The sequence below is a fragment of the Notamacropus eugenii genome, chromosome 2 (genome assembly GCF_028372415.1).
Source record: "Notamacropus eugenii isolate mMacEug1 chromosome 2, mMacEug1.pri_v2, whole genome shotgun sequence".
NCBI classification, from domain to species: domain Eukaryota; kingdom Metazoa; phylum Chordata; class Mammalia; order Diprotodontia; family Macropodidae; genus Notamacropus; species Notamacropus eugenii.
This window is the reverse complement of record NC_092873.1, coordinates 302,304,459-302,320,678: the sequence shown is the minus strand read 5'-3', so window position 1 is coordinate 302,320,678 and position 16,220 is coordinate 302,304,459. Positions and strand designations below refer to the sequence as shown.

The window sequence follows — 16,220 nt, the reverse complement described above, 5'->3', positions numbered from 1 at the left end:
TGAGCCTCAGTTGACTTCTCTAAACTATCTATCAACTACTCCCTGTTCTGTCCTCCAGGCCAAGAAGAATAATCAGTCTAGTTTCTTGTCTCAGTGACAGACCTTGGAATAGTTGAAGGCAGCCAGATTGTCTCTCCACTCCTTCCCCAAACCGTTTTTCTCAGACTGAACATCCCCAATTAATTGTTTCAACTGATCCTCATACAACATGTTCTCAAGGCCCTTTGTAATCCTGTGCATAGCATATGCATGCTAATGTAAAGGTTATACAAAGTCATAGTCTCAGAGTTGGAAGGGAGTTCAGAGATCATTTGGTTCATCTTGGGTTAAGTCAATTAAAAAAAGCTCAAATTTTTTGTAGCACTAAAAAGTTTGCAAAGTACTTTACATATATTTTCTCATGTCATCATTTTTTATTACAGAATATATTACGTATATTCTCATGTCAGCTTCACAAAGACCCTGTGAGGTAGATGCTATTATTATCCCCGTGTAAAAATGAATAGAAGTAGTAGTAAGAGGGGGAGGAGGACTAGTGTGTTGCTTATAAATGAATCTAGCTAGTGCTCAGTTAGTGCTTGAATTGAAATGACAAATAAAAGATTGAAATACTTACCCCAATGAACACATGGAGTCTTCTAAGGCATCATCTTTGCCATGACACCCTCCAATGTTATTAGTGAGCAAGAATGGATAATCCATGGTAATACCTCAGTAGCAGGAATGAAGTAAGATCATGGCCATCAAATTCTGAGACTTAGTATAACTGCCCTTAATTACAGTCATCCCATCTTGTAATACATGTACCGTACTTACTGTTAAGACCATCTTTAGAGACTCTTCTGGATTTATCAAATGAAAAAACAAATTTATATCTTTAAGGAAAAGCTCTGAGACCTGAGCTATTTACAGACATATCTCAAAGGTAGCAGTTCAGTGGGTAAATTGGATAAATGAAGTACAACTAATTAACTTGGGTTTATTACAGTGTAGGCTCTTGAGAAACAATCAATCCAACTTATACAATGGAGATTAACATTTCTCCCCTTAGGATACAGGCACCTTTTGTCCCTCTTTCCCAACCCTCACCAGAGCACCTACTGCTTCTTTCAGATATCAAAACCTCAGCATTTAGGAAGGCAAATGTGAAGGGCCCTGTAGCACCAACACAATATTCATAGCACCCACATTCCAGTTGAAACTTTAGGGATGATTCATTCTAAAAATTTCCAGTAAGATAAATTTGTCAAAAAGCGGATTGTCTGTAGAAGAGCTGGGGGTGGGGCATTAGCGATTATATCTCAATCTGTTTAGTGGATTATATTCTCAATATTGTTGTTCAGTCATCTTCATGACCCCACTTGGAATTTTCTTGGAGCGGTTTGCCATTTCCTTCTCCAGCTCATTTTACAGATGAGGAACTGAGACAAATAGAGGTTAAGTGACCCCACAGCCAGTAAGTGTCTGAGGTCAGATTTCCACTCAGATCTTCCTAACTCCAGGCCTCACACTCTATCCACTTTACCACCTAGCTGCCCCATTATATTCTCAATAAGAGTCAACAACATTACATGGCAGGAATTAAAGTACTTTTTGGATGGGTTGTAATATTCAGGATTTCAGGGACACCATCTCTCTGTATTTTTTCCTGATCAAAACATTTGTCAATAATCATTTATTAAGTGCCTACTGTGTACCAGGCACTTTGCTAAAAGCTAGAGATACAAAGGTTGGAAAAAAATAGTCTCTGCTCTCAAGAAGCTCACTGGCTAATGAGACAAGCAAACAACTACGAAAAGACAAAATATATGCAGGATACTTTACTGATAATCTCAGAGGGAAGTCATTAAGATTAAGGACTATGAGATGCTTCTTAAAAAATGGGGAAATTTATCTGAGACTCTAAGGAAGCCAGAAAAGCCAGGAGGTAGAGAGAAGGAGAAAGAGAACTGCAGCCATGGGGATCATCAGTGAAAGTGCCCAGAGTTATCTAGGTGTCGCAGTAGATAGAGTAAATACAGCTAAACATCACAGTGAATGGTCTTGGAGTCAGAAAGACCCAAGTTCAAATTCAGCCTCAGACACTGACTAGCTGTGTGACCTTGGGCAAATCACTTAACAAATCCCAGCCTCAGTTTCCTCATCTGTAAAATGGAGACAGTAATAGCACCTACCTCCCAGAAATATTGGGAATATCAAACAAAATAGTCCAGTGCCTGGCACACAGTAAGTGTTACACAAATGTTAATTGTCATTATTATTATTTTTATTATCGATAGTGATTTGTAGGAGAAACTGCAAGAGAGCAAGGTCATGGTGCATGGAGTGTAAAGAGCCTGGAAAGATGGAAAGGGCCAGTTATGGAAGGCGTTCAATGCCAGGTACAGGGTTTTATATTTGATCCTGGAGGGAACAGTTAGCTACTAGAGTTTATTGAAGCCTCAGATATCAGTGTTTGATTTCAGAGATTGAGGAAGAAACAACCCACTATTTTATTTTATTCATTTTATTTGAAAGGCAACAGCTAACTCCCCATGGGGAGAGACAATAGACTTTTCTCCACATTTAAAGGAGCAGAGGCATAAGTGGAAAATGGATTGAAAGAAAGGGAATCCAGCCCTATGATGGCAGTGACAGTTCGTCCATCCATATCCCTGCAACCAGGAGAAACACCTCCAGTTTCCCTAGCACTGTTAACCAGCTGTGAGTTAACTGCATCTCCATATTCAGTTTTCTAGAGTTGGGATGGTCATGAACAGATCCTGATTTCTACTGTCCCCATGACCCAGGGTTTAGTGCAGTCTGATGACTAGGATTGGGGACAGCAACTGAAAAGGCTTGATTGTCTTTGGGAGTAGCTGGATTGTTATCTGGACATGTTCTGTTTGCTTTCAAAGGAAAGAAATAAAAGTAATGGGAGGAAATTGTAAGGAGGTACACTTGGGAAATTTTTCCTAAGCATAGTAGAGTTATCCCAGAGTGGGATGGGATTTCCACAGGAAGTAATAGGCTCTCCGTCACTAGATGTCAGAGCAAAGGCTGGATGACCACTTGTTCGATATGTTGTGTGTGTGTGTGTGTGGTTTTTTTTTTTTAAAGATACTTATTCAGGTGCAGATTGGACTAGAAAGTGCCAAAAGTACTTTCCAACTGAATTCTGTTACTTTGTGACTTCAGTACTCACTCCTTCCCACTTCCTGCAACTTATCTTTAACATGTCCCTTAAGTCCATCTGCCAGCATCTTTCCTTTCTCATGGCCACAACTTGAACCTCATTATCACTCACAACTGCGCTAACTTTAAAATCTCAGAAAATTCCTTAGTTATTTTTTAGATATTCCTGAGACACAGTAGTACCACCTGACATATCTGGGCAGTGAAGGGCTGTGCTAAGACCTCCAAGGCCAGGGCCAAGCAGATAGCTTCTAATCACCTATCTTCATCAACAAAGCTCCTCTCATTCAGCAATATTCTTACTGGATTTGACCCTCAATGGTTAACATACTCCCACTAATGTTTATTCTCACTGTCCCAGAGTTATTAAGCCTTTGATTTTCAAAGAACTACCCCCAGTGTTCACTCTCTCATTCTTATCTGTCTGAACCCTACCTAACCAGGGTCCCACTCCAAGTTTGCTCATTCGTTCCACTGTGCCCTCTGAAACTCTCATTCTATAATTAACAAAATTCCTTTCATTTTAGGCCTCTTCCTCTCTTGTTCCTTTCATGTTCTGGTAATCACCAAGATCTGATGCCCCTTAGATGACACTGTATCTCTGGCCTTCCTTTCCAGTACTGGTTTTACTTTCTCTAATATTCCCCAACTCACTGGTCATAGTGGAGAAGTCAAAATACTCTCCTAGATCCTCCATCTATTATCATCACTCAACAACTTCTCCCCATTTAAAGTTCATTCTATTGAAATTTATCACCTCTTCCAGATCTTTGTGGCAGTTATATACTGACTCTCAGAACATTCTCCCTCCTTTTTTAGTGAGTTCAGTGCCTGGGTCATAGTCTCCCTTTTGACTCCATCTTTTAACTTCATGTTGTTCCTCAAATATCCTATTTTCCCAGTTCCTCATCTTCTCAACTTCTGTAACCCATTCCTCAATTCCACTTCAGCTACTGACAGAAATGATCACATTCACAAGCATACTTCATGCTGATGTTTACGTCAAAAATAGTGGGGGAAAGGGGTAATCTTGTTTTATGCATGTATTTATTGGTAACGCTTCTAGAGTTTCTTTATCTTCATGCTTGGTTCACTGACTTTACCTCAAATTGCTTGAAGAAACTCTCCTGTATGTAGGCAGGAATGTAGGAAATGACAAATATGATAATACAGAGAAGTGGACAGATTTACATACCCTATTACAGACTGAAGTAGAGCCAAAAAAACAACGCATGGTGACTACAATAAGGTAAATGTAAAGAATAACCATGAAACCAGTAAAAATGAGTATGGGCAAATTACAAAGAATGGGCGTGGCCCCAAAGGAATGCTGTGAGAAGGTGCACCCACCCCATTCCTTGGTGGGAGGTCCTTGAGTGTGGAGCATTGCGTATATTTTCAGACATTTTTCAATATGGATCAGTTTTGCTGATTTTTTGCTCCCATATAAACCCTCAAAGTAGCAAATACATATCAAGAAAGCAAGTCTTTATCTCATGACATTAAATGCAGAAGATGCAAAGTTCTTTTTGAGCCTACAAAAAGATACAAAAAACAATAACAAAATCTACCATCACCAACCAATAAAGCACTCCAAGAGCCCAATAGTTGTCTCCAGATATGAAATTAACTTGGGTTTACTACCCCAGCAATACGTTGACCTTCTGGTGAGCCTCTCTTTCCTATATAGTCCTCCGGGTGGTTTAGAAAGTGAAATTAAATGAATCTTCAAGCATTTAAATGCTTATTATGTGCCAGGAAATATGGAACTACTAAAAGAAAAAAAAATCCATTTGGATTTATAGGTGAATTTTATCAAAGTATTAAAATAAGTTGATAGCTAAACTAATAAATTATTTTCAAGAATGGAGAAAGAAAGAAACCCTAGAAAGCAAAGCTGTTTGAGGAGCATAGCTGAACAATCAATCCTCTTCCCATTAGACCTATTCTTTGTGAGTGGTTTGGCTCTGCATATAGGAAACCACACAGGAACTATGTGGATGAGCCTCTTTAGCCTGAAAGGAAAATATTTCCTCATCAAGTCCCTTTTTCTTCCTGAAATGTCTCATCCTTGAATTTTCAGACTTGGAGTATCAGTTTTAGTCAGTAGTTTTCCCTCCAGGCTACACCCCTAACTCTTCAGAACTTTCCCTACAATCCTCCCAGAAATCTCTTCACCCTGGAATCCCACTTCCCCCCAGACTATAGGAAGTGGAAGTCATCCCTTTGACTGACTTTTTATTTCCAAAACCTCCTGTTTTAGTGAGGGCACCCAGGCCAGATGTGTCTTCACTTTCTAGATGTTCTGTGCCATGTATGCCCCACAGTAGGTTCATTTCCTATTCAGCTTCCCTCTGTGTGTGTGTGTATGTATGTGTGTATGTATGTATATATAAGTCCCTTGAAGGCAAGGTACAATCTTTCTGCTTAGATTTGGATTTCCCCCCAAACTTTTAGGACAGAGTCCAGCAAATAGTAAGAGCCTGGTTGACTTGATTAGATTCCAGTCTTCTATGAGTAATGTGGCAATGGGATTAAATAAACTTTCTTGTTGGGGAGGAGATGGGACATGTAAACCTCCTGAGTTGAAGGAGGAGCTAGCTCACTGATCAGGGATTGTCCTGGTCAGCCTTCCCCCCATTCTTTCTTTTTCCCTTCTTGAAAATAAATTGTTAGTTTAGATATGAATTGATTGTAAAGCTTTGATATAATTGACCTATAAATCCATCTGGATATTTCTTTCAGTAGCTTGGTATTTCCTGGCACATAATAAGCATTTAAGTGCTTGAAGGTTTGTTCAATTTCATTTTCTAAGAATGTTTTGTTAAACAAAAAACGTCCTTCCTTCACTCTCTCCCTCCTTTCTTCCCTCCCTTCTTTCCTTCTTCCCTTCCCACCTTCCTTCCTTCCCTTTTTCTTATTTTTCTCCTGTACTGAATGAGGAGCACATCATCTGAGAGCTTTCCCAGCTCAGGAAGCCAGTTCCTGTGCATGCTGTGCAGGGGAGGCCTCTGTTCAGCAGGCCAAGGATCAGGAGACACAGCCCTGGCCATCCAGAGCAAAGGGCCAGAAAGCCAGGCCCAACCTCTTCTGACATGTGGGCAGGTGACAGACCCTGACACCAGGAGGGGGGAGACGAGAAGAGGAAGCAGCATGACCAAGATGGAGCAGCAGGAGGTGCCCTCGGACCCTCCTCCTCCTCCCCAGGACCCAGACCCCAGATACGAAAGGAGAAGTGAGGCCCCAATTTGGAGAACTATGCATGGGCAGGCGGGAGGCAGGCCACATGGTCCAAGGCTGGGGGGGGGTGGTACCCATTCTACCTAGGTCATGTGAACCCCTGCCAGGTCAGGGGGAGCCTGCCCAGAGAAGGGCAGAGAGGGTTAGGGAACTGGACCCTGCTCCGAGGACCTCCACCCAGGGCAGGAGGGAGGGGGAGAAGGACCTGGAATCAGGAGAAGATGAAGTGAAGAAAAGTGTTTACAGGGAGGGCAGGCTGGTGGCCCAAGCAGAGGAGCCTCCAAGAGAAGCCACAGATCATTGTGGGAACTGGAACCATTCAGCTGGGGAGGACCTGAGTCCACTGGGCTCTGGGGCTTAGCAAGACCTGTCTGCCGACCTGTAAATCAAGATTGAAAACAAACAGCAAAATCCTTTAACTGAGCTACTACATGTTATTACGTCTATAAGTAATGTTTCTCAGCTATTAAAAAACCCCAACTTTTGTTAGCATATTGTTAGGAATAAAATTTCTAGAGGAAAGACAAAAACTCTGGAGGTAGATGAGGCAAGCTCACTTATTTTACAGTTCTTGCAAAAAGCAGATGTGCTGCTAGAATAGACACACACCTAGAGGTGAGAACAAGCACCTTAATTCCTGTCCCAAATCCCAAAGTCCCTCCCTCGTGTCCTCACTGGCTGAGTGCTCTGAGGTGTACAACTTTCCGGCATGCCTACTTCATGTCCATCCTCCCTCCACACGCATGGCATGTGCATTAAAATGAGCTCTAGCTCCTCCTGGGGAGGAGAAGTTAATATTTATAAGGCTATTAAAACTTGAAGCCTATTTTTCCCTTTGCTGCATTCTTGACTGCAGACCTGGCTGATACTGCTGTCACTGTGACCTTTTCCTGCTTTTCTTTTGATTGTAAGTATTTCTGTTGCAAGAAAGCCCACTTCCCTATATCTGTGTGGAAACATAATCTTTTTATATCTAACAATATAAATAGAGAAGAGTATGTAGTTTTAATAATTTTTTATTGCCAATTGCAGATTCATAATTTATCTTTAATCTTAGTAATTTGATCTCTTTTTAAAATCAGCTTGGCTAAAGGTTTATTGATTTTATTGGTCTTCTCAAAGAACCAACACTCAGTGTTGATTTATCATTTCTATAGTATTTTATTTGCCATTATATCTTTTTTTCCCCTGGGTTTTTTGTGCTTAGTTTGGATTTGTTGATGTTCTGGGTTTCTTTTTTTTTTTTTTAAATAATTACATGTTTCCTTTATTATTTCTGTCTTTTAAAAGTTTGGTTATATATTTTTAGCCATTGCTTGATATGCATCCTAAAATTTTAGATGTATAATATCATTATTTTTCTCTTTAACAGTTGTTAATTGTTACTATGATTTCTTCTTTGATCCATTGATTCAGACTAAGTCTCAGATTGGTTTTTGTTCCCTGTATTAATTATCTTTATTACATTACGGTCTAAAGGGTGTACTTTCTAATTCTGCTTTTTTATAACTGTTCATTGTCTACTTTTGTAAAAGTACCAAGAAATTTTCAGAATATGTATTTTCTCAGGTGTTCTCATTCAAAAGATGGAAGTCATATTTATTTTTTTTAAAAATTACTTATTTACTTTTGTTATATTTTGAGTTCTAAGGTATTTCTCTGTCTCCCTTTCAACCCCATACTACATAAGGTCAATATTTAACACATGTATATGTGGAACCATACAACACATACTTCTATATATTGGTTCTTTCTCTGGAGGTGGATCGCATTTTCCTTCATAGTTTCCTTTGTAGTTTATTTTAAAATTAATATTACTCAGAATTACAGTTATTTTTTGAACAACATTGCTATTACTGTATATTTCCTTGGTTCTGCTTGTTTCACTCCCAATTATTTCGTGCAAGTCTTTCCATGTTTTTCTAAAATTAACCATTTTGTCATTTCGTACAGCATAGTAATATTCTATCATAATCATGTAACACAACTTGCTCAGCCATTCCACAGTTGATAGGCATCCCTCTCAGTTTCCAGTTCTCTGCCACCACACAGAGAGCTGCTCTAAATATTTTAGAAAATATAGCTCCTTTTATTTTTTCCACCAATCATCTTGGAAAACAAACCTAATAGTGGTATAGCTGGAACAAATGGTATAGGCAGTTTTATAGCTCTTTGGGCATAATTCCAGATTGCTTTACAAAATATTTGGATCAGTTCACAGTTCCATCAATAGTGTATTAGTGTCCCAATTTTTCCACATCCCCACCAACATTTCTGATTTTCCCTATCATTTTTGCCAATCTGATAGGTGCAAACTGGTACCTCAAAATAGTTTTAATTTGCATTTCTCTAATAAATTATAATTTGGAGCATTTTTTCATATGACTAAATATAGCTTTGATTTTTTTCCTCCAAAAACTGTCTGTTTATATCCTTTGACCATTTACCAATTGGGAAATGACTCATATTCTTATAACTTTCATAAGTTTCTCCACATATTGGAGATATAAGGCCTTTCAGAAATACATAAATTTACCTCCCAATTTTCTGCTTTCCTTCTAATCTTGAGTACATTTGTATTATTTGTACAAACTCTTTTAAATTTCATATAACTGAAGTTTTCCACTTCATATATCACAAGGCTCTCTGTTTCTTGTTTATTCATAACTTCTTCCCTTATCCATAAATCTGACAGGTAATATTTCCCATGTTCTTCTCATTTACTTATAATACATCCCTTTATGTCTAGGTCATATATCCATTTTGACCTTATCTTGGTAAATGGTATAAGATATTGGTCTATATCTAGTTTCTGCCAGACTGCTTCCAGTTTTCCCAACAAATTTTACTGAGTAATGAATTCTTATCTCCAAAGCTTAAATCTTTATATTTATCAAACACAAGATTTTCATAATCGGAATTAGTTTTTCAAATATAATTTGTCCTATGATCATATCAGTTTATATTTTCCTACTTTCTTTTTCTGTTAGATTTATTCTGTTCTGTGAGACATATTAAAGTCTCCTACAATTGTTACATTATTTTTTGGGTCTGTTTTCTATCCTGTTTATGAATTTAGATGCTATATACCATTTTGTGCAAATACATTCAATGGTGACAAGAGTTTCATCTGATGATTAGTAAATATTGTACTGTTCTCCCATTTTCTTTGTGTGTGTAGCCTTTTTTTTTTTAGATGTGTGATTTATGTGCAACAAATTGCTGGACCTTGTTTTCTTATCCATTCTACCATTCTCTCTCTTTTTATTGGATTTTAATAGTACATTTATGGTTATAATTGTTGAATCCACATCTATTTATTTCTTTTGTCTTGATTTTTGTCTCCTTTTGAGTTAATATTTTTGTCTCTGAGATTAATTGTGCTTATAACAATTTGACATTTGTCTATTTCCACAAGCTTTCCCTCTTACTCCTGAACACCATTTCCTCAAAATTCCTTGAATTAACATAAATTATTGGTTTCTCTTTCTTTGTCTCCACCTCCCCAGTTCTTCGACCTTGCCCTTTCTTCAACCAGATAAAGGTATCATTAGAAATATTGCCTTCCCACTCTAGCAACACAGTCAACATTTTAGCTTAAATAATATTCTTTTGTGGTACTTTGTTCCAAGAAGTTTTCCTTATGTCATCCATGTTCCTATTCTTTTCACATATGGGACATCATAATATGGGAAAAGGACAGGAAAGGATATATATATACGTATATATAAACACAAATATGTTACATTTAATGTTTAATATGTACGTGTATATACAAAATACACTGTGGGGAGGGAGAGAGAGAGAATATAAGGGAAAGTTTAAATGAGATAATGGATATAAAATACTTTGCCAGCCTTAAAATATATATACCCACACATATACATATATATATATATATATATATATATATATATATATATATATATATATATATATATATATATATATATATAATCCTTATTATTATTAGCCTACACTCACCAGAGCTAAGTCTGGTGATGATTTCATTCTCTGAGCTTTCTTGTGAACTTCCCCGCTGAGCTCAAGCAATGCTTAAAGGAATGTGCCGGTAAATATTTACAACTGGTTTCTCCAAGAAAAAAAATGTATGCACACATTTTAAAGTTTAATCTTACTTGTTTTAACTTTTGACAGCAATGGAAATGTATAAAGCAGCTTGACATTATTTGTGATTCAAACAATATTTCTTGTCACCAAATTGACTTTGCTGTGGTATAAATTTCATAAATAATTGCTGGTTTTACTTGTAGTTTTATGTTGAATTCATTGTTGTTATTCAGTTGTTTTAGTTGCAACTGATTCTACATGATCTCATTTGGGTGTTCTTGGGCAAAGGAACTGGAGAGATTTGCCATTTCCTTCTTTAGTTCATTTGACTGATTTGGAAACTGAGGCAAACAGGGTTCTGTAACTTGCCCAGGGTCTCACACAGCTATAAGTGTCTGAGGCTGGATTTGAACTCAGGTGTTACTGACTACAGGCCCAGTGCTCTATGCATTTGGCCACCTAGATGTCTATGAATTCATTAAGAAACATCAAGTCTGCAGCAAAAGCTAATTTTCAAAACCATTCACTGTTTGTTAATAATGATTCAGAATGGTTCTTATTCAGAAAAATTTCATTCTTAGCCTTTAGCTCAAAAAATCATAATAAAATTTTTCTTCTCTCTTCTGGTTTTGACCTGATGGGTATGCACTAGTCACTTAGCTATCTAGCTATCTATTCCAGGCCAATTTATCATCTGCCTGCCACATGCAAAGCTACTCATTTCCCACCCCAATCCCTTCCTACCTCTCTTTCCCAGGCTACCACTTGCCTATATATGCTATCTTCCCTCCTCCTTCCCTTCCTCCCTTCCTTCCTTTCTCTCTCCCTTCCTCCCTCCCTTCCTTCCTTCCTTCCTTCCTTCCTTCCTTCCTTCCTTCCTTCCTTCCTTCCTTCCTTCCGTCCCTCCTTCCCACATTTTCTGCCTTATTCAACTTATCCAATCATGTTCACCTGGGTCCTATTCCTGGCTTCTCCTATTCAGACCTTGTTGCAAGTCTTGACTCATCTTTGGTACCATAGGACAGTATAGGGATCATGGAGAGTCCTTTGTTCTATAGATGATGTAGTGCCTGCCAAGTGGTAGGAAGGCAATTGTATAGTATATTTAAAAAGATATTTTATTGCAATTACACTAGGATAAAAATCATCTGAAAGTGTCATGTAAGAAGTCAAAGCTAGCAAGTATATTAACAACTTATGTTAATTTCACAGACAAAAGAGGAATACAGAAATAGTGCTCACTAGAAGACCTGATATTGTAGAACTATAACAGAATGAAATATGTAATGTTTTAGACTAAGCAGTTAGTTCCCCAAAATGTAAATATTACAGGACAGTTAGTAGGCATCTTGTACCCTCAACCTCAAGACTTTTAGAAAATTCATTTAACATATGTAATTGGATAATTATAATTATTTAACCCATTCCACTTTTCAAAAATTCTAATTATTAAGAAGATCCCCCTCTTCCTCTAACGCATCAAGATTAAAGTTGTGTCTTCATTAGTGACTTACTAGGCATCAGGCACCATGCTAAGGACTGGAGATATGGAAAGGAAGACCAAATTAAAACAAATCCGAGCCCTTGCTCTCAAGAAGCTGCTACTTGAAGCTCACAGTCATGTACTATTTCATTACCCTTTAGGTTTGTACCCCTTTAGCCCTTCTCTATTATTCCCACCATACGAATCATTTATATGGGAAGAGTTAAATTGGTCTAGAAGAGAGGTACTTAACCTTTATATATGGTATGGACCCCTCCGGCAGTCTGATGAAGCCTATGGACCTCCTTCTTAGTCAGTCAATAAACATTTTATAAAGTAATTAGAGTATGTCCTCTGCTATGTGCTGAGAGTATAAAGAAAGTTTTACCAAGGATACAAGGAAAAACAGTCCCTGCTCTCAAGGACCTTATGGTCTAATGAGGGATACAACATGAAAACAACCATGCACAAACAAGCTATAAACAGGCTAAATTGGAATAACTAAAGAATGGAAGGAACTAGAATGAAGGGAGATTGGGAAAGGCTTCTTGCATAAGGTAGGATGTTAGGGGGCCCATGAAGGGATCCAGGTAAACCAGGGAGTAAAGCAAGGTGGGAAAACATTCGGGGCATGGAGAATCTATGGCCAGTGAAAACTCCAGAAGTGGAGAGATAAAGTGTCTTTCTCAAGGAACAATGAAAAGACCAATGTCACTGAATCACTGAGTACATGGTGGAATATAAGAAGTAAGAAGACCAAAAGGCAGAGAGTGGGAAGGAAAAAAAATGTATGTGATAACTTTATTTAAAAGGAATAGCAAGTTGTACATAATAGATTAGTAATTTCGAGTGCAGTCAGCTTTTATCATAATATTTTATGGAAATGTTTGTTTTATTCTGAAATTAAAAATAAATAAAACAAAAGACTAAAGGTGAGCAGGAGCAGGTTATGAAGGGCTTTGAATAATATAACATTTTATATTTGATCCTCCAGAATCTAAGGAGCCAATATAGTTTGCTGAGTTGGGGGATGGGGTGGTGAGATGGGCAAACCCGTGCTTTAGGAAGATCATTTTGACATCTGAGTGAAAGACTGATTAGAGTAGAGAGAGGTCAATCAGAAGACTATGGAGTAATCCAGACAGAAGATGGTAAGGGTCTGATATCAATAAGGTGGCAGAGTCAGAGGAGAGAAGGAACATATGCAAATAATGTTATGAATGAATGATCGTTAGCCTTGGCAACAGAGTAGATATAGGGATTAAGAATGAGGAGTTATGAATCACACCTAGATTGTGATCCTGGGTGACTAGGAGGATGGGGCTACCCTCAATAGTAAAGAGAAGTTAGGGAGAAGGAAGGATTTAGGGGGAAGGCTGAGTTCAGTTTTGGACATGTTGAGTTTAAGATGTTTATGGGGTTTGCAACAGGAACAGTGGAGGTCACCAAAGAAGTTTAGCGTGAGATAAAAGGATATGAGCATCATCAGCAGAGAGATATAATTGAATATATATATGTATATATATAATTGAATCCATGGAAGCTGATAGAATCACCACGTGAAATAGTATAGGGAGAAAAGGGAAGACAGTACAGGACAGAACACTGCGGTGCACTGAAGGTTAGTGGGCAGGATCTAAATAATGATCTAGCAAAGTAGACAGAGAAGGAATGATCACTGAAGTAGGAGGAGTACTGGGAGAGGATAGTGTCAAGAAAATCTAGAAAGAAGAAAGTTTTGGGGAGAAGAGGCCGATGAACAATGACAAAGTCTACAGATGAGGACTGAGAAGAAGTCGTTAGATTCAGCAATTAGGGAATGGTGGATAACTATGGAGAAAGCAGTTTCAGCTGACTGATAAGGTCAGAAGACATATTATAGAGAATTTAAAGAGAAAGAATGGAAAGGAAATGGAGGCACTGGCTTCAGATGGCGTTCTCAAGCAGGTTGGCCACAAAGAAGGAGAGATATGAGGTGACAGTCATGGTGTTATAAAGGGTTTTGATAAAGAGAAATTGGGTATGTTTGTAGGCAGTAAGGAAGCAGCCAGTAGATAGGTAAAGATTGAAGATAAACATGGAAAATGGAGAGAATACAAAGGGCAATGTGATGGTGGAGAATAATGTTTTTAAATGTACAATATATGTAAGATTACAAGGGAAACCAATTATATTGAAAAGTTAATAAATATTTTTTAGATCATGTTCATGGACTCCAGGTTAAGAACTGATTTGAACACTGGAATCATTGCATAAAATATATCTTTCACATAGTTTCCTCAAGGCAACTTTGACTTCCTTGTTTCTCAGGCTATAGATGATAGGATTTAACATGGGGGTAACAATACAGAAGAGGACAGAGACCAAGATGACCACATCTAGGGAATACCCTGAACTGGGCTGATCATAGTTGAAGTTTATGGTTCCATAGTAGAGGACCACCACAGTGAGATGAGAGGCACAGGTGGAGAAGGCTTTTTTCCTACCTTGAGCAGACTGGATTTTCAAGATGGCAGAGATTATGAGCATGTAGGTCATAGCAGTGAACACACAGGGGCTCAGACCAATTGTGGCACTGGATACATAGAGAGTGACCTCATTGACTAAAGTATCTGAGCAAGAGAGCTTCAGGAGTTGGGGGATATCACAGAGAAAATGGTTGATCTGGTTAGGACCACACAGAATAAGAGTTGCTGTTAGTACTATATGTGTTAGAGAATTCACTAATCCACAAAACCAGGACCCAGCTGCTAAGTAGGCACAGACCCTCTTGCTCATGAGAACTGGGTAACGTAATGGATGGCAAATGGCTATACATCTGTCATAAGCCATAGCAGCCAACAGGACACACTCAGAGCCTGCAAAAGTAACAAGGAAGAAGACCTGGGACAGGCAGCCTTCATAGGTAATGGTCTTCTTCTCCTGGAAGAAATTCACCAGAATGATGGGGACAGTGGTGGAGGTATAGCAGATGTCCAGGAAGGACAAGTTACTGAGGAAATAATACATAGGAGTATGAAGAATAGGGTTGATTTTGATTGCTGCTAATATGAGAAGGTTCCCCAGAATAGTTACTAGGTACACCACTAAAAATATCAGGAAGAACAATCCCTGCAGTTCTGGGTGGTTAGAAAACCCCAGGAAGACGAATTCCGTGACAACTGTTTGGTTTCCCCTTTCCTTAATGTCCTTCATAGCTGAAATGAAAAGAAGATGTCATTGTTTGGGGGAGTAGAATTAACCCCTTCCTGTATCTCACCTCACTTCACTACATACAGAAAAGAGAAAACCCAGGAAGGACACAAATGGACAAACACATACTCATATGAGGTTAGCCACTCAGGGCATGAACCTTGGCTTGACTGGAATTTTCAGCTAATGAACTTGGAGTTCTCTCTTATTAGACTGCTTCATTGACATTTACTGACTTCTCTGTACTGAGCTCAGTGATCGACTGATGTCTAGTTTGTACAAAGGCTCTGCTGGTGTGACATTCTTTCAGTCATTTAATAAATATTTATTAAATGCCCACTATGTGCCAAGAATTGTCCTAAGCATTGGGGATACAAATGCAACGATGCTGCTTTCTTTCTTGACCACTTTCTGTGATGTCAAGGTCACCAAGTTAGTGTCTGAGGTCAAATTTGAGGTCCAGGTCAATACTACACCCACTAGGCCACCAAGATGTCTTAGGCAGGTCACATCCTCCCAGGCAACCCTAGATGTAGCCTCAATGTGACATGGTTATGGGGGGCATGTGCAACTGGAATCCTCAAATGATGGATTTGGAGCTCTCTCCTCAAGTGCTTCACTGATACTTGCTGACCCCTCTGCACTGGGTTCACTGATGGACTGACTGCTATTTTATCCCAAATCTCTGTGGATCTGACATTCAGTCAGTCAATTAATATTTATTAAGTGCCTACTAAGTGCCAAGCATTGAGGATATAAATATTAAAAATCACTGTCCAATAATCCTGCTTTCTTTGTTTTATCTCTTTCTGTGACCATAATTTATACAGCTAGTAAGTAGCTGAAGTCAGATTTGATGTAGACTCAGTCTACTTGATTCTTGGCAAATACAATACATACTGTTCCACTTTAGACAGGTCACAACCTCCTGAGCCTCACTGGATAGGGCTTCAAGGGCACATGAATGCCTGGTGATACATTATGGGGGCATGTGGAATAAGAACCAACACACACATTTGCCATTATATCATCATGTCCCCCAGAAATCTCTTCTCAAGGC

The 16,220-nt window shown here is 38.6% G+C and overlaps 1 protein-coding gene across 1 annotated transcript; it reads right to left on the bottom strand.

Moving 5' to 3' along the window:
* Positions 1 to 14,188: 14,188 nt before the first annotated feature.
* On the bottom strand, positions 14,189 to 15,163 carry LOC140523939 (olfactory receptor 5V1-like). Its single transcript, XM_072638501.1, has one exon. The coding sequence runs from the start codon at positions 15,161 to 15,163 to the stop codon at positions 14,189 to 14,191; it is 975 nt and encodes a 324-aa protein (XP_072494602.1).
* Positions 15,164 to 16,220: the final 1,057 nt, after the last annotated feature.